Below are 19,159 nucleotides of genomic sequence, written 5' to 3' on the forward strand. Positions count from 1 at the left end.
TAATCTCCCTCAGAGACTGGGCTTTAAGGCAGTCAATCAGTAGTTCTACCACTAATATTTCAAGAGCTATTTGGAAGTGCTATTTCTGCAAATGATGACAAAAATATAGTGTAGTTTTGCAGATTGGGAAATCTGGCATACTTAATTTTACCTACCCTGTTTCCCCGAAAATAAGACATCCTCCGAAAATAAGGCCTACTTACAGTTTTGCCTCTCGTTGTAATATAAGGCATCCCCCCGATAATAAGGCATCCCCCCGATAATAAGGCATCCACCGATAATAAGGCATTTTTCATTTCTGAAAAATAAGACATCCCCTGAAAATAAGACCTAGCGCATCTTTGGGAGCAAAAATTAATATAAGACACTGTCTTATTTTCAGGGAAACAGGGTACGTTACCTGTAGTTTGTGGGTATCCATCACTGTTATGTTTGAATTGTCACCAGAATATCTGTTGTATTTGAATTGCTATTAGGAAAATGCTGTCCATCTTGTCGATAGGATTGATTGGGCAACTTCAAGGGGGCTTAGATTTTTCCTTAAGGCAGAGTTGCATCTAGATGTTTCAGCATGGAAGAATAGCTCTACTATTCTTATAGTATAATTTGACTTCCACTACAACACAGTTAACACTTTGGTAACACATTCCTTTAAGAAATTATTTAACAGTGATGACTAAAATATATGAAAATTGTGATAGAGTACAGGAAACTTGTCTAATTTATTTGTTGGGAGAAATATGGAAAAAATTGTAGTTTCCTCTGTAGTATCTTAGGGCTAGTCTACACTGGCAACGGTGTGCTTTAATGTGGCTTGTGTAGTCGCGGCAGAGCGCTGGGAGAGAGCTCTCTCCATGAGGTGCGTAGCTACCAGTGCTGGTGCACTGTCTACACTGGTGCTTTACACTGCTGAAACTTGCTGTGCTCAGGGTGTTTTTTCACATGCGAGAAAGTTGCAGTGCTGAAAAGTGCCAGTGTAGACAAGCCCTTAGTAATGTGGAGTGGTCATAAATGGTGCATGTGCGTGTGTGTAGATGGAGAAATGACACTACACAAAGTTTGCTATGTTTCTACAACTATTCCACCACAACATTCACTCTTGAAGTGAGCAGTATTCACTCATGATTCTGGTCACTACCCTTGTTAGTATGAGGGAAAATCTAGCTGCTGGAATGTTTGTCAGATATCTACTACTTCAATTTCTGACAGTGGCACTGATTGCCAAAAAATGACCTGGGAAGAGTAGGTTGATTTACGGTGTCCTTTGTGTGATTCTGAGAGAGAAACTATTTCAGAGCTGTCTATTTTTTTAAGTGATTGACCCTCTAAATGGAAATCGTGAAGGTTTTAATAAATTTTTAAATGTGTTTTGCATTGTCTAGGTGAGTGACATCTGATGCCAGGCAGGTTCCTCTTCCTCATCTTCTAACCCCCCTTTTTAAAGTTTCTGAATCTATATGGTTACAGCAGGTTGTGCCAGACTTTGGTGGCTAGGGGAAATTTCATAAGGAAGAATATCCATGCTAGTACTGTGACGGCACTTTTTAATAGTAGGATTACTGATCTACTGTGCATGGCATTACCTTGCAGCTTTCATGGTTTGCCAGTCTGCTGGAGGTTGCTGAGTTAACCTGCCAATGAAGTGGTGCTGATGGTGGGAGCTGAAACTAATTATTTTTTGCAGGTGGGGGAGTTGAATCCCTTCCTCTAGCACATCTGTTACTTAAGTTTTACAATCTTTATTTTATTCCTGGGGTGAGGTGATAATGCAATATTATCACTCTCTAAGAGTATTGCAGAGTTAAAAGCAGTATGTAAGGGCGTAGGGGGGAGAAAGGCTAACACAGTGTGGGAAACCACTTGTTCTCCACAGTCATCTCCTATAAGAGAGGGCCATGAACCAAATTCAGAATGATAGAGGGGAGATGGAGGGTTATAGACATTACTATCATGATCCAAGGAGAACTTCCATAGTATAGTCATGTTTTCATTGCATCTTATCTGCACCAATTTAAAATTTTATTTTGTCTTGTTTTCAGTCAGTCAGCTCCCCACTCCAGTCTCTTCAGCAGAGAACATGGCTCATCCACTGGTCTTTGTTTGTGTTCTTCAACCACCCAAAAGGCAGAGACAACATTATTGATCTCTTTCTCTATCAACCACAGTAAGTTGCTTGTAGCGTAGACATTAACCTGTAATGAGGCAGAAAGTGGGCGTAGGACAAAAATATTTAACAAAAAGATCCAGAGGCTGCATTAAACACTTTATTTGCCTATGTTCCATCAGAGCTTTTTGAATGCCTAACTTGTTTTCCTTAAGACTGGCAGCCCAACAGGGAAGCCAATAATGGAGCAGCAAGAAAACTATGCTGCTTCCTTCCCTTTTCCCTCCCCTTTGACGCACAGGTTGCCAGTAGGGAAGGGACAGCAGCCATTCATAGCACTCCCATTTCACACCAAATCTTCTGCTAGGGCTGCTGAAGAGGTAGTATCATCTACTTCCTTCCCTCCCTGCTGTAACTATAGACCTGATTAACAATTTCATGCTATGGCTCACTTTCAGTTCATAATTATGTACACATTTTCTTCTTGGTCCTTTTCAAGGGTCACAGTTTCCCCTGAGCCACAAGATGGATACAGTTGCTTTAGAATTAAAATGTGTATGAGCTGAAGAATGCAATATTTAATATATACACTATTGTTACTAGATGTAATTTTTAAACATGTACTTGTGCTTAGTTTTGTAGAGAAATATTTGTTTACTTGGACGTAAAGCCTCCTGAATGAGTTTAGTTATTTATTTTAAAGTAACAGGCCTTTGACATGAGGCAGCTTCTCTTCCTGGCAAGCTTCCTCTGGTCTGCCATCAGGGAGAGGCATCTGACCAATGTGATGTCCTTCCGTTTGCTCTGAGCCACAGGAGAAAAGGGTAATGGGTAGCACTGAGTGCTGCTGATGAGTCTTGGCACATATTCCACATCATTGAGGTGGAGCTGGAAGGCTAATCGTGGATTTGGAGAACGCCTTCATATCACTCCAACAGTTCCTGAAAAGCTCAATGGTCAGTTTGGAGGGGGGAGTTAGTCTCCGTAGCACAAATGCCACTCTGCACCTCTTCTGAGACTTGCTGCCCAAGAGCTTCAAGTGAGCCAGGAGAGCCCATAGCAGGGAAGAATATAGATGAGGTGAAGTAGAGAATTGCTGTGGCAGGCCAGATGTTCCTCATACACATTATTTCTTCAGCTAGGCACAGGGAAGGCAGAATCTATACCCCCCCACTCAACTCACTGGGTTGGATAACTCTCCTCTGCACAGTAAAAAGCATCACAAACCAAGTAGTCACACTAAGTCCCTCTGCAGCTCTGTACAGGTTAAAAAAGAATTGGTGAAAAAAAAAAAAACGTATAGCCCTTAGACCTATGTCTACACTGCAGTAAAAGACCCATAGCTGGCTTGGTTTAGCTGTCTCAGGCTCTCAGGTCTTGGGCTGCAGGACTATAAAATTGCAGTGTAGATGTTTGGGCTGGTACCCTCCCTGCTTGCTTGCAGGGTCTCAGAGCCCGGACTCCAGTCCGAGGCTGGACATGTTCACTGCAATTTTATAGCTGTGCACTCCAAGCCCCGTGAGCCCGAGTCAGCTGACCCACCCAACTCATGGATCTTTTATTGCAATGTAGACATACCCAAGGAAGTCCACATGAAAGCCCTCTTGGTAGATGATCAGTTGTCTAAAACCATCTGGGATCTCTGAGAGAATGTGAGAGTCAACATCACTTTCATGGTCAATAGTATTAAAGGCTCATAAAATATTGGAGAGAATTGGTTTGGTCCCCTAAGTGGCAGTGTGAATCAATGAATGCTGTTTTATTTGCTGTTAGCATTAGTACAGTCTGCCAGATTGTAACCATATTTGGTACAATAAAAACAATTTTAAAAATAATAAAATTAAATCTTGGTTATATAATAACACTGATACAACTTATACCAGTACAAGTAAAAACTGCTATGATTGCTGGTTTTAGGTGTGGACTTATTTTGATATATTTCTGAAAAAGGGCTTTGGTACACCTCTGGTAATCTTGGATGTCATGAATGTGTAGTAGAGCAAGGTGGGTTTAGCCAGCTTTCAAGGTGTGTATAACTTTACAGATTAAATCCAGTACCTTGATTTGCACTCAGGAGCTGATGGGAACCCATTGAAGCGAATTGAGCACAGGCATAATGAGCTCACACGGGTCTGCTTTTCTAAGCACCTGGACCAATGGATTCTGCTATCCCTTATATAGGACTATCTTATTCCTCTCTGAGGAAAAAATGAGGCTTTGTCAACCAATCTAATAGGTTGGTGAAAAATCTTTCACCTATTAACTTAAATGTCTGGCTCTCCAAGTACTAGGAGTATTGTTTATCCAGGAGGCCCTCCAAACTGTTGCTCTTTGGCTGCATCCAATTAACATTTTTCTTAAAAATTTCCCATCATTGGTGTACTGGGGTAGTAGCAATGGTGGGAGAGCTAGTATAGACCTACTGCCAGCATTTTAACCATCAGCTCTGTGGAGGAGGCTTTAGAGATGGGTTTTGTTAGTTTTCATTCTTGCATGTAGACTGCAGATTTAATGTCTTGGAGTAATCCAGCTGGGATAATTAAAGATGGTGGTGTCAACTAATTTAACTCCAGGTGACTCATCCCAAACCTTCTTTGGCCTAAGCTAATCAATCACCATTAAATTAACCCTTATTTATAAATTTTTAAATCCCAATATTAATGTGTTGGTTTCCATCTTAAACAATTACAACAAAAAATTAAAATTGGAGAAAATATACCATGAAGAGAGTGTGTCCTGTGTTAATTGTGTTTGGGCTTTATGATGTGGACAGCTGTCCACTATGAACTGCAGACCTCCAACTAGTTTCTCTTATAGCCATGAAACAGCCATCATATGGTAACATTTTTCAATCACTACGGATCAGGAGGACTTGAATTGATGCTTTCAAATACAATTACATTATTTTTATCTTTGGTCTTGTGATTTACAGTATTTATTGATGTTAGTAGTTTTGTGGTTTTTTATCTTCTATTTCTATTTTAATATTTGTATTACCATAGTTATCAATGTTTGACTAAAATGTGTAAATTAGTAATAATGCATCATGTTGTACAGCCATGAAAGGAAATAATGTAAAGGGCTGAGAAGAGTGTAAGGAAACATGTAAGATTTCCACAGTTGTGAAGTTTACCAGCTTCATGCACTTAGTTACTTATTAATCTAATATTACTGTAAACGAGCATTAAGCAACAAAGGGATAATTAATTTAGGAAGAATTCCTTTTCTGTGGATAACAAATACAGCTAATCAGTATCATATTTGCTCCTGTAATATAAATGTAGAATGACAGTGCATTTTTAAATTGGTTACATCATATGCACTGATAACATTGCCGGATTTCACTCTGAATTTAAAAATGGAGAGAGCTTGTGCTTTTGAATCTCGTCAAGATGTAAAACAATATGTAGGATATCAAGTAAACAGATGCAATTAGAGATGAAACTTTGTCTCAGTGACTTAAGATACAGGTGCTATTGAAAGAATGCATTTGTAACATAATTCTTTGTATATTACTTTTCTGAGTCATAGCAATGCAATCACATTTTTTTATTTAGCAATTGGATTTTTAATCCTTTTTCCTTGTAACAGCATTATAAGAAATGGACTTGGTTTTCTAGAAAGTTTTGCATTAACTCTTTTCATATGAAGTTCTTTGGGTTACAGGAGAATTTAAAGCTTTTCAGTTTGTTAAATAGTAAAAGAAGGTAGTCTTGAATTAATTAATGTTTTAAATCTTTAATTTTCTTCTACCTGATCAAGGACCAATAAAGTATAATTAAAATGCTGCTTAGAAATGACAGCTGCGCATCAAAAGCTATTTTTTTTATAAGAAGTAGTTTCTGTCTTGGAGCCTCCAGTTTCTGAACATCTGTTTGCAAGCCACGTTTTCATCTCAAACAAAAAATAACAAGACACACTCAAATTCTCACACTGAAAACATTAAACACATTATGTTAATTCTCCTGACTTTGGGTGGGTGTCTTACACATCAGTGGTTGATGAGAATGGTGTCATTTTCAAAGCTTTAAATATTTAGAGGAGTTTTGATCTTATTTATCTAATTTTATTGATACATAGGTGACCTGAAAAAGTTAAAACAAGAAATTACTATGTCTTTGCTAATGTTTACTCATTTTCTCTAATAGCAAAATTAAACTGGGCATTCCAGAATATCATTTAAAAACTTCTATTTTGGGTAATCTAGTCACAGCCTTAAATGTTTTGGTTGGCCGGCCAGCCTCCCTGTTTGATATGATGCATTCATCAGCACACCAGCCTCAGTTTACAGAGCTTTCTTAAAAACTCATTTGCTCTGTTATTACAAGTAACATCTAAGATTACTATAACTGAAAAACTAGAGAAATTTAATATTTTTTTCAATTTTATTTTATTTGGTAGAGCTTTGAGCATAATCACTTTCATGGTTTTCCCTGGATGTTCAGATCTGACTAGATTGTTTTAAATTGCATTATATGTTTTGGATTTAGTTATAGAGAAGTTTTACTTGTTTGATTTCCAGCAATGAATGTACTTCTGGACTGCATACACGAGTACATCTTCCTGGCAGAACTAGTTAATATGTGAGGGTTGTGGGGGGAAACAGTTTTTTGGAGAGAAAACTGAGTGGATTTACATATTTTGAGCTTGTAACTGAAATATAAATATTAAACTATATTTGGAAGGCTTTTTGAGGCTAAAAAAATTAGTCTGAAAGAAAAACATTACCTATTCTTAAAACTTATAAGGTAAACGAAAGTATCAGAGCTCCTGTTATTCCTATTAGGAAACAAAAGTTATAGAACAGTCTTGAACCCTGAAATTGAAGGAAAATTGGAAGAGTTGTGAACTATTCAGGGGTCTTGGTTTGCTGAATTTTAGAAACTTCTGGAAGGCATGCAGATCATTTAATAAAGTGGTTCTGTGTAAAGCTATATAACTCTCACCCTGTATTTCATTCTTCTAAGGGCTGAATTTTCTTCAGGTAGTTTCTTAGGCCTCATCTGCACTAGAAAATTAGTTCAGTATAACTAGGTTGCTCAGGGCCCCGAGCTGCATAGTTAAGCCAACCTAAGTCCCTGTGAAGACAGTGCTAGGTTGACAGAAGAATCCTGCTATCAACACAGCTACCACTTCTTGGAGTGCTGAGTTAGTTATGTCGACGGGAGAATTTCTCTTGCCGGTATAGGTAGTATCTACCCTGAAGTGCTACAGCTGCGCCACTGTAGCATTTCAAGTGTAGACAGGCCCTTATTCTGACAGTTGTAAACGTGAAAGCTACTGAATGGGTGTTAAATTCATATGCTGATGTTTGGTGAGCATCTGTCTTTCTTAGCATGCCTAAAATTGAAGAAAGTGGTAGGAAACTAGCAGTTGAATGGACTAACATTTACACACTTCAGAATTGTTTATAATGTTGTCAAGAGGTGAAAAATAGCAAGGTAGCACAGATACATGCCCATCTCTAAAAGTGCTGAAAGCTTGTTCAGCTTCAAAATCAAATGTACCATTGAATGAAACTCTATTGAAATGGAAGAGCAGAGCATCGGGATTAATCCTGCAAGTGAGACGTTTTCATTACATTTGTAAAAGAAGTGTAGCCATGATAATGATTTGCTATTCCAGGTCTCTTACAGCTCTTAACAGTCACTTGATTCAGGTCTGCATTTGTCAACCCCAAAGAATCAGATAACTGGTAATGGTATTGTAAAAACTAAACAGCACAGGCTTGAACTTGATCAGCATTCAACTTTGTTTACATCATTGTCTTCATTGTAGCACAAAATAAGCAATTTAAAGAAATTGCGGAAGTACTTTGCCCTGGATGTATTTGTCCTGAAAGATTCAAGCTCTACTTCTAGGTACTGCAAATAAAGAAATACAGGAAACATTAAAGGAGGAACTAAAAGTCACTGTTAACAGTGATGCAAAATGACCCAATAATGGCTGCAAACATTTATGCAGGGAAAAGTGTTGTCTTAATTTAGTGCCTTCCGTTCTAAATCTGAAAAAAAAGATTTCAGAATATTGTGTGCAGGTTGCTGAACGTGCTTTCCAAGAGTTCAGAGAAAGTATTCCTTTTAGGTTTTTGTATATCATGCCCATTCCTATGGAATTTGGTCATCTTTGCTATTTGATCAGACAACCAACATAAAATGAAAATGCTGCTAGGTGCAGTCCCCCTAAATTTCTGTTGTATAGGTTTTCAGCATGCTGAAGCTTTTTGTAGTAGTAGTAAACTACTAAATACTAAAGTAGTATTTAGCAGCCCTAAAATACACTGTGAAGTTTAAAAAACCAAAAAAAAAAACCCCGACGTTTGCAATCATCCTTAAGGGTTCCTCCTTTGAAAAAGGATTGATGTTCCAGCTTCCTGAAGACTCAGTAGCACTGAGAGGAAGATATTCTCTACATTTACATGCAACTACCAGCAGTATGTTGAAGTTTGCACTAAACACAAGGAGTACTTTTGATGAAAAAATAGTGTGCTGTTTGTACAAGGAACTCTACAGATGGGCTCTAAATTTACCAAAATAATATAAAGGAAGCTTTGGAGGAGCTACAGATTAGAGGTGTGGTGATGCTACTCTTGTCTTATTGGAGTTCTAGCTTGATCTGATATAAAAAACTGGAACTACACAAGAAGGTTGAAAATCAAGAAGCTATGGATGTTTTCAGACACTGGCCCACATGAGTGATCTCAATTATCTAACATAATAGGTTGAGCCTAGAAGAGGAATATGAGGCTGGAAAATGCCTGATGGATCATAAAGTTAGGTTCTTTACTCTTTCCTGTCATTTAAAATTGAAGAGGTACCTTTCAAATGCAAACCTATATGTGAAGGAAGTTGTGTCAGTTTGATGCATCACAGTGGTGAAAAATAGAGGAAGAATCAGAAGACAGTGATTGGATATTTGGATTAACACTTGTTAATCCATCCAGTTCAGTATCAACAGAGCATGTTTTAGGTTTAATAAGATTGGCTTGGCCAAAATTTCATAATAAGGTTCAGAAAAAACAAACTGGTAAAGGTTTATTGGTGTGAAAGGGTAGCTGAGCAGTAGGCTTAACTGATTAGTAGACTGGGATTTCTTTTGTCTTTTTTTTTTTTTTTTTTAACTTACACTTGTTTTGGGAATAAATTAACTTTGTAAGACTATCACATGGTATGTTGGATGCTTTCCATTTTATAAATCCCGTCTGTGGGTTTATTCACTGGGTGTTTGGATTGAGAAAAATTGCAACCTTGTATGATCATAATATGAAATGAAGTTCAATTTAGCATAATTCTCTGAAAACATTTTATAACTGACAACTTCGGTTAACCTAAATAATAAAAAGAAATGTCTACTTTATTGGTATATTTATACACACATGGAAAATAATACAGCATTATATAAATTTGTCAACTGTTTTTATCTTCTGATGTCACTTAGATGCAAAACTGCACCATTAAAGTTAATTATTAAATATATAAAAATTACAAGTGGAATATTTTCTTTAGGTATCTTAACGCAATACAGACTATGTGCCCCCATATCCTTCGATATCTGACTACAGCAGTCATAACAAACAAGGATGTTCGAAAACGTAGGCAAGTGTTGAAAGATTTAGTCAAGGTTATCCAGCAGGTAAGAAATAAAACACCTTTTTATATATTTGATCTTACTAGAAAATATTTTTCCTTTTCAAGTTTTTCGTGGTATGTAAATGTTTCTGAAAATAAACTTGAATCCTGTGCTTTTACTTTTTGCTGCTTCCAGTGCAACTCTTCTCTTTTTTGGTTTTATTTTCTCTTTAAAAATCAAATGGGATGACTTGTAAGAAGAAAGACTAATTATATTTTCTCTCATTCCCTCATTTCCCAAATAAAGATGAAAAGCTTTACTGAGCGATTAGGGGACAAAAAATAAACATGAAAATATTTTGGACCCAACTCTGGTTGCTCCCTCTCACATATCCTGTACTACAACTCCGGTTAAAGTGAACAGGAAACTTTGCTTGCCCAACAAGTTTAGGGAATTTGTAAACCATTGAGGCCTGGTCTACACTAAAAAGTTAGATCAACCCAGCTATGTCAGTTAGGGGGTGTAAAAAACCCCTCACCCATAACCAGTGTGGTTAAGCTAACTTAATCTCTGGTGTTAGACATATTCTTCCGTCAACCTAGCCACCGCCTCTCAGGGAGGTGAATTACCTATGCCGATGGGCGAACCTCTCCTCTTGGCGTAAGAAGTATCTTCACTAAAGCAGTACAGCTATAGCTTTTCAAGAGTAGACAAGCTCTGAGCCAATATACACTGACCTAAAAAGCATTATATCCCTTATATCAAGCTTCTTCCCTAACAACGCTTGCACCAGAGTGGCCATTTCAAAATATTTTTAGTCCATGTTTCTAATGAAAGAATCAAGATGCTTACTGAAGGAATGTTTTGATCCATTGTTGGAGTCCTTTGTGTCTTTCATAGGAAAGATGCCACCTCAAATCCACATGACTGATTGTTAAACAAATCTTTGTCTTTTAGACACATTTGAAAATAATGTTAATATGTCTGATAGTTGTGCTACACGTGCTAATGAAATCAATAGAGGCATATCACTGATTTTTCTAAACTTAAAACAAGCTTAGTTAACTATGCAAAACAACATGTAAAAATTTAAATATTACAGGTTTTCAAAACATTTGATGTTAGTGCGTACTGATCTTAATGTAGAGTGTTAACATTTCAAATTGATAGAAATTAAGAACCAGCTTCAACCTTGGGTTCCAGTACATTTGAAATCTTGATGCTGTAATATAAGGCAACATAAAGAAATGAAACAATAGGATCAACATTGAATTTTAAAAACGTTAAGAATTCTGACATTGTTTGAAACAATTTGTTATGAATAGAAATTTTGTATCCATATTTCTTCTTCAAACCAAATAAAGATTGGTGGAAGCAAAATACATTAGTAGAACATATTTTGATGTTGCCAAACCAAAACATATGATACATAATGAAACCTCTCAATACCCATTCAGGGAATAAATCTTCCAACACTCTTTTTATGCTGTTAAGTCACTTCTGTATTTATAATATTAGCTCTGAAATAATACTTTTCGTATGTAGACTTCAAAGCAGTTATCCTGTTTTGACAGATGGGGAAGAACTCTAACTGGGGTGGACTACACTTGAAGGTTATAGAATTACACCTCTACCCTGATATAATGCAGCCCAATATAACATAAATTAAGATATAACGCAGTAAAGCAGTTCTCTGGGTGGGGGGGAGCTGCGCACTCTGGCGGATCAAAGCAAGTTAGATATAACACGGTTTCACCTATGATGCAGTATGATTTGGGGGGGGGCTCCCAAGGACAGCGTTATATCGGGGTAGAGGTGTATCATAACAGTTGGAGGTCAATATATCAGTTTCCACTTCCTTAGATTGCAATACCACAGGACTCTAGGCTTTGCTAATTACGTGATGGGCATCAATAAATTGATTAACAAATGTAGTACTTCACAAAATTTAATAGTTGCAAAACTGGATTATAAATGAGCAGATTTATAATTTGTTACATCCAGTATTGAGAATTTAAGTAGCTTCCTTTCAAAGAAGGAAAACGTTTATTTATATAGTATTACAAGTTGTACATCTTGGTTACTGCTCACTTAAACTGCCAATTGTCTGTAATACTTTAAGTATCATTTTTCAAGTAAACAAGTTGCATGGTGCCTTTCTATGTTAAAAGTTAAACTTTTTTTTAGAAGGATTTGAAAGTGTTTCATAATTGAATTATGAATGTCATGGATTTAATTTCAGGTCTAGTGTCATCAGGTTATTTCCTTGTAATTAGGGAAATTATTTTTGTAATGTTTCAATATGAAAAGTAATTCAAAATATTTAGTTTATTAAAAATACAAAATGGTGTTGATTGACATTTACACACAGCATCTCATTTGTAAAATGGGAGATCATTCCTAATCAAATATCCTGTATCAAACCATGGTATGAAATGAAACTAAAGCAAATTCAGATTTGTCCCCAAACTTAGATTTTGAAGAAACAAGGTATTTTGAAATGAAATACAATACAATGTGTTTTTTAATGAACATTTCAACTGAAGTATTACCAGCCCAAATATTGCAGCATTGTTAATAAATTAATTAATGTTCATTGTCCAAGGTGGGACAGTTGCAAAAAAATAAACAAAGCATCAATAGTAAGAGTTCTTCCATTTCTAATAATCTTAGGTGGAATTAGTTACTAAGTTAAATAAAATTGTTTAATGATTTTAAATTGACAAGTATTCTTTTAAATAAGATATTTAAATATTTATCTTTATTGGAAATAAATTGGAAATTCAGTGCTGGTTCATTTAAGAAACGTAAAATATACTCTTAATTGATTTTGTGAATATTATGAAGTGTTATTTCTTAAAAAAACTTGAACTATCTAATATTCTTGAATGACTTTGACAGGAATCCTACACATACAAGGACCCCATTACAGAATTTGTAGAATGTTTGTATGTTAATTTTGACTTCGATGGTGCCCAGAAAAAACTGAGAGAGTGTGAAGCGGTAAGACTTTTTTAGCTTGTGTAAACTTAACAGTTTTGTAAGTTTCAGATGTTGGCAACATAAATATACTAAACATGGTCTTATAAAAATTATTTCAGTGAATCTGGAGTTAAATAATCTTTCACCTTTCTTAAATGAAAAGTCCTGTGACTGATTTGGACCCATTTTTTGACACTTTTTGAAGCAGCTATCACAGATACAGCTATTTTGTCATGGGGTGAAAGGCCATCCAGGTCTGCTAGATAGTTCAGGTTGAGAGAAACATGGGCCTGCCACTTTGAGAGAAGCTAGCCCCGCCCCCCTCCTGCCACTACCCCATGCAGTTTTTGGCACTGTAGTATGAACGTCCACTTTCCATAATTGCGGAATGATTTTCTTACAGAGAAGTATTTAAAATATTTAAATAATGCAAAATATATACGTCAACAACAATATCTCTGCTTTTGATTTTCGCACTACTGAGGTGTTTTCAAGCTGGTTATCAGCAGCAAAGATGTCTGTCTTAGCCTCTCACTCTCTGTAGATCATATAAAACCTTCCAAAATTAATAGGAAAGAAGAAAAATACTGAAAGGTAGTAAGTTTGGCTGCCAAATTGGTCAGGCTGGGAAAAAATCTTTTTGCTAAGAACATGAAGTACAATCTGATCAAGTTATTGACAAATTTCCTGACCACCAAACACGGACATCAGAGGAGGCTGAGAGCAGTTGATGGAGCAAAACAGTACTGAGCTTAACATGTGGAGGGAAGAGAACATCTGAATAGAACAAAGATTCCACTCAAGCCTTGTCTATATATGGAACATGCTTTGTATTAGAAAATATTATTTTTGCCTTGAGTTTGGACATAGATAATTTGTGTAGAGTTAACTACAGCTAGCTAACATTTTTAAACACAACTGCCCTTGCAAACAATAAAGGAACACTCATGTTTAATGCTAGTTAAAATATTTATAATACATTTTCTAGCCCAGTGCATTTTCCAGTTTATAAACAGCCTCTGTGATAGGAGAAGGGGCTTAGATGATATCAATCACACAAGTAATGCATTGTCAGGTGGGCTTTTCAGGAAGAAGTGTACTACTGAGCATGATCAGAAATCTGTGATGACTGCAGAGAGAGGAGATTGGCTGTGGGCTTTTCACCTGTAAAGACTGTCATTTTTATCAAAAGGCTAAGCAAAAGTTCATAAGTTCGCAATTTCCATGCTGAAAAGCTCTGAGTCACATGACTCAAGTATACCAGGATGTAACAGAGCACAGCTGGCCCTCCTGGCTCCTGTATCTGCTAGGCTCAGATAAAGTCACCTTGGGTTCTGAAACCACTGGTGTTTTTATTTACACCTTTGTGCTCCCACCACCACCTCACCAAACAGCATGAACAGCTCTGGGTTCCTTGTGTCTGAATCCAAGAGGGAAGGGTTTTCTCCCTGCCTGCGCTCCCTCGCTCTCCTCCATCCCACCACCCTGGCTTCCTTGTTCCTAGCCTCTTATATAGATCTGGGCTATTTGGGCTGGCAGCTGGTTCTCATTCCCCAATTAGGGCAGGTTCCTTCCAGCTAGCTGTACTTTATTCACCTAAATGGGGCTGGTGTGGCAGGGGGATGATTCTGCAGTCTTGCTGCTCAGCACCCTGTCACACACGGTAATTAAATTTTGTATTCTTTTGGGATTTGTAGCTAGTTGCTAAAATTGAACTGTGAAATAGATCTTCACTATTGATAGGTGACTTGATTTGCTTTTCCACCTGTTTAATGTGTAGGTATCAGTATTTAGCACATGTTATGTTTGTGTAATTTTTGAGCTACATAGTGTGTGGCATATTTTCACGTATGTATCTGCTAAGGTTATTGCAAAAAAAGTAAATTTTATATTGTGTGTAGAAATAACTGAAGCAGATTATTCATAGATCAGAGATATTGTAATGAATCATCTGTGATTGAATCCACAGTTCTGAAACTTTGGCTGCTGTAGAATAGCATAGTTCTAAATATTTTAAGTTAAGAGAAATGGGTACAGATTCTGTAACAGTATGTTCTTATTTTACCTTGTTTCCTCCAAACTTGGTATTAGTAATTTTAAATATTTAGCTACAAAATAACTTCATTACTCACAAAGCAGATTACTCTGTAGAGCAAGAGGTGTTAACTCCTGAAACAATGTACTTAAATTTCAGTGTTGCTACATGGATGGGATGAAAATTCCTATAGTTACAAATTTAACCCATTACCATAATTATCTGATGGAAAATCTAAGGCTTGTGTAATTACTGGGGTTGTGGGTTAGTGGAGAAGGGAATATTGTATTCATGCAATTGTGAACTTCCTCTTGATGGCACTAGAGTCAATATAGCTGTGGGAGAATGAGCTAGTCTGTTTTGGCATGCACATTAGCAGAATTGTTGAGGTCCTGTCCACTTAATATTTTCCCAGAATTGCAAAAGTGGACGTGGAAATCTTGCAGTGAGGAAGAGAAAATAAATATATTGTTTTTACTGTTGTAGAGAGCTTTTAATAAAATCTTGAGAATTGGAGGACTAATCATCCCCTTACTGGATGAAGACTTGGATAAAAATTGCACGTATACAACGGACAGGATAATTGGGTTTTAGCAGATTATGTTCTGAAAATTTGTGTGTTAATTTGTAAAGCTCTGGGTATGTTTTAAAATATTCCAGAAACTACTTCAGACAACACTAATCACTGGTTTTAGTTACTGAGGCTATTTACATGAGTACGTTTACTTTAGATATTGTTTCTATCATTATTCTCTTTTCCCCTGTTTTTACAGGTGCTTGTGAATGACTTTTTCTTGGTGGCGTGTCTTGAAGATTTCATTGAGAATGCTCGTCTTTTTATATTTGAGACTTTCTGTCGTATTCATCAATGTATCAGCATTAGGTAAGAAAACCATAAACACATGCAATAATTAACTTTTTTTAAATTTAACCCTTTAATTTATGTTTTAGGCAATTGAGGTCTGTTTGTGCTCCAATAAGAATCCACCATTGTCAGAGAAAAGGAAAAGCATTATCTAAAATAAATACAAATGGAAAGATTCACTTGTAGTTTGTAATAGGTTTTGCATTTATATTTAAATATTTATAATTCCCTGTTTTTACATGCATTTATCTTTTTTTGAAAAACTCTCCTATAAAGCTGGTCTCTGCCTAAAGGTAAATAATTTTTTTGGCAGTATTGAAGCTTTGAGCCCATGTTGAACTGGTAGGGCTGGCAGCTGGAACCAACTTTTACTTGTTACTGGAACAAATTTTGATATGAAAGTCACTGTATGAAAGCTATGCACTCTTTGTGTTTTTTTAAAACTTAGAGGTCTAGCTACATGTGGAGTAGCCTTTTTGCTCAGCTTGTTCTGGGAGGGGCAAGGGTTGATTGGGGAGGGGGAACTACTGAGCATGCCCAGTAGGCATATTCTAATTTGGCAGATCCTAATGAAGCTGTGCTTCTTAGCATCACCATAGAAGTCTTGGAGAAATACATACAGTATCAGGCCTGCTGCTGACTGTCTTCACTTCCCTATCTACATACACACTGTGCCTAGCTTTTTATTAGTTCATCTAATGGAATCTTTGTTTTTGGCTTTTGGAGGTAGTAATACCTCAGAACTATATTTCCCATACTCTGTTATAACCAAGATAACTTCTTTCACAGCAAAACAGATCTGTTTATTCCAGCACAGTTCTGTTTTGAGATGATTAACTTTTATGTAGTGTATATTGCCAAGTAGACTGTAGCACTGAGCTGCTGGAGTTTATTATGAATACAATCACTAAATCCTCTTGCCACCATCAGCAGCATTACATATATCAATTGTATAACTTCCCTTGAGGGTCTCAAGTAATACCAGTATCTCTAGCCACACAATTCCTGGTTTGAGTCTAATCTTAGGCTCTGGTTTAGTCTCCAACTACTGTTGAGGTAGAAGGCTGCGGTTAGACATAGTTGTAACCAGGTCATGGCCAGTATGGTCAAGTTGTTGTGTAGTTGGAACTTAACCATGTACCCCATAACCATTTTAAAATCCTCTGTAGTCTAAGGCTTTTGAACAGTTGTGGAGGTTTTTGCGGGGGAGGGGGGAAGAGGAGGTGGCGGGGATTTAAAAAAGAAATAAATGTTGAGTCCTGTTTGATGTTACCGGTAATCTCGATCTTTGAATATCATGTGGTTCCCATCCATAAACTCATGGAGTTTAGACAAGAGATTCAGATTTTCATCAAAATATATTCTAGCAAGTATTTTTTATGTAGCATATTTTCAGGATAAATTAAAAATCAGTTTATTGTTAGAGAAATGTTTGCCAGAAACTATTAATGTAGTGGTACAATGCTAGTGAAGCTGACCACTTTGAGATATATCATGTGTTTCTGAAATGTGTAAAAGCAGCTCTAAAATGAAACTTGGAAGAATTCTCAACTGTAGATAAAGACAGAATATGGAAGTGGTATTTAAGCACTTATCCGAAAATATGCTTCTGCATCCCTTTGTGTCACTTTGTTAACGAAACAATTAAGATGTTTAACTTCAACAGAGATGGAATTGGCAAAAGACTCTTTTAGTATGTTATGAAGTCAGCAAAAAGTTCATTTTCCTGTTCTTGTAGTTAGTTATAGTAGATACCTGGACAAAAAGTAACTTTTATTCCAGCAATCTCTGCCTAAATGCTTTTCATTAACTATTTTTCATTATTCAGCATAATTTGTCTTCATGAACTGATTTTGAAAGTGTTTTTAAATGTCTGGAATTCATATTTACCAGATAATTGCTGCCTTTAATATTTATTTCATATGGATTCCTTATTAGTCAGATTGACTAAAGTCTTTAACAGATAGTGATGAAAGTTTAAAATGAAGAATGAGAAGATTAGTGGGAATGCTATTTTCATTTGTCTATAAATTAGGCATAAGAATTTTAATCAGCCCTACTTAATGTTGCATATTAATTGCAAAGTTGTAATGCTGTTAAACTGCACTAGATGCTATGTATCAAGTTAGGATTTTTATTTTGCTTGTTTCAGTATTTTTACATCAGTTATGGCTGATGTAGGAGTATAAGTTTTTTGAGTGCTCAAAATTCCCTTGTGAAAAAATAAATAAAATAGCTTGTTGTAAAGTACTACACTCTTAAAGATTAGCTCCTGGTAAATATAGGATAATTTGTTGGGCTCTGCTAGTGCCTGCAAATTTTCAATAGTGTAAAAGTTGTACATTTGACAGATCTTAGCTTTGTATTTCTTAAAATCCTATTCCGGAATGTTGGTGTCAGTTGAGCTCTCTTGATGACTTTAGAGAGGCTAGTTAAATCTAAATTTAATGATTATTAGTAGGATCAAGTTAGCTCAAAGTTCAAGGACTAAGTAAAGAGTCTCTTCTTATTAGAGATACTCTGAAGGACATTTTATTTAGCATACTTCAAATAATTTTAATATTTACGTTTATAAAAAGGATTTAACTATTGGTCAATCGTGCGCTAAAGAACCTGAAGGTGTCACTTGATGAATCAGTGAGATGTAGGAGAGAATGCAGGCAGAAGCCCAGCAATAGAGTAGGGGCTATCCTGTTTATTGCGCTCAGTGTATGATTACCTGCCCTGTGGGCGGGTGGCGTGTATGTGCATTCGGTGCAAGGAGCTCCTGGCCCTCAGAGTCCGCATACGGGCTTTGGAGGCCAGGGTGGCGGAACTGGAGGAGGTAAGGGAGGCAAAGAGGTATGTTGATGAGGCTTTCTGGGACACTGTAGATTTGTCCCACCTCTGGTCAGACAGCCACTGTGCTGTTAAGGAGGATCAAAGGCTCAGGGAAGGAGAGCAGTCAGCGGGAGCAGAGGAAAATCTTCCCATAGTTGGGACCCTCCTTTCAGATGATGATGGCGTATCCTCTCGCACTGAGGTTACCTCTCTCGGGGAGGGAACTCCAGTCATTAGGAAAAGGTTGCAGATCTCTCAATGCATCTAGATAGACTAATGTGTAGTGCTGGAGAGGAGTCGGTGGTCGTGGTACATGTAGGTACCAATGACATAGGGAAGGGTAGGAGAGACGTCCTGGAGGCCAAATTTAGGCTGCTAAGAAAGAGACTGAAATCCAGGACCTCTATGGTGGCAGTCTCAGAAATGCTCCCAGTTCCACGTACAGGGCTAAGTAGGCAGGCAGAGCTTCAGCATCTCAAGGATGGGCTCCACCTAAACCAAAGTGGATGCAGACTGTATGACAACATACAGCTGAGACACAGCTTTACCTATCCTTCTCCACATATGACTGGACTTGGCAGAATTGGATTTTTTTATAATTTAGATGGATAATATCAAGGTTTGTTTTAAGCATTTTTTTAAATTTTTGTCGATTCAAATTTTCACAGTTGCACAAAATTGTGGGAGGGATCAGACCATAATTATTTAATGATTGTAGACCTTGAAATTCAAAAAGTTAAAGCTTTAGAACAATAAAGCAATAATCGTCAGCATCACATATCAA

The 19,159-nt window shown here is 36.8% G+C and overlaps 1 protein-coding gene across 1 annotated transcript in view; it reads left to right on the plus strand.

The window, feature by feature from the left end:
* EIF3E (eukaryotic translation initiation factor 3 subunit E) overlaps positions 1-19,159 on the plus strand; it is a 61,597-nt gene that overhangs the window by 29,624 nt on the left and 12,814 nt on the right. The window contains exons 7-10 of the mRNA XM_054017533.1: positions 2,040-2,164; positions 9,610-9,736; positions 12,575-12,676; positions 15,464-15,573. Of these exons, the coding sequence (XP_053873508.1) occupies positions 2,040-2,164; positions 9,610-9,736; positions 12,575-12,676; positions 15,464-15,573 (464 nt within the window). The remainder of the gene's footprint in view (positions 1-2,039; positions 2,165-9,609; positions 9,737-12,574; positions 12,677-15,463; positions 15,574-19,159) is intronic.

The sequence above is a fragment of the Malaclemys terrapin genome, chromosome 2 (assembly GCF_027887155.1).
Source record: "Malaclemys terrapin pileata isolate rMalTer1 chromosome 2, rMalTer1.hap1, whole genome shotgun sequence".
Lineage (NCBI taxonomy): Eukaryota > Metazoa > Chordata > Testudines > Emydidae > Malaclemys > Malaclemys terrapin.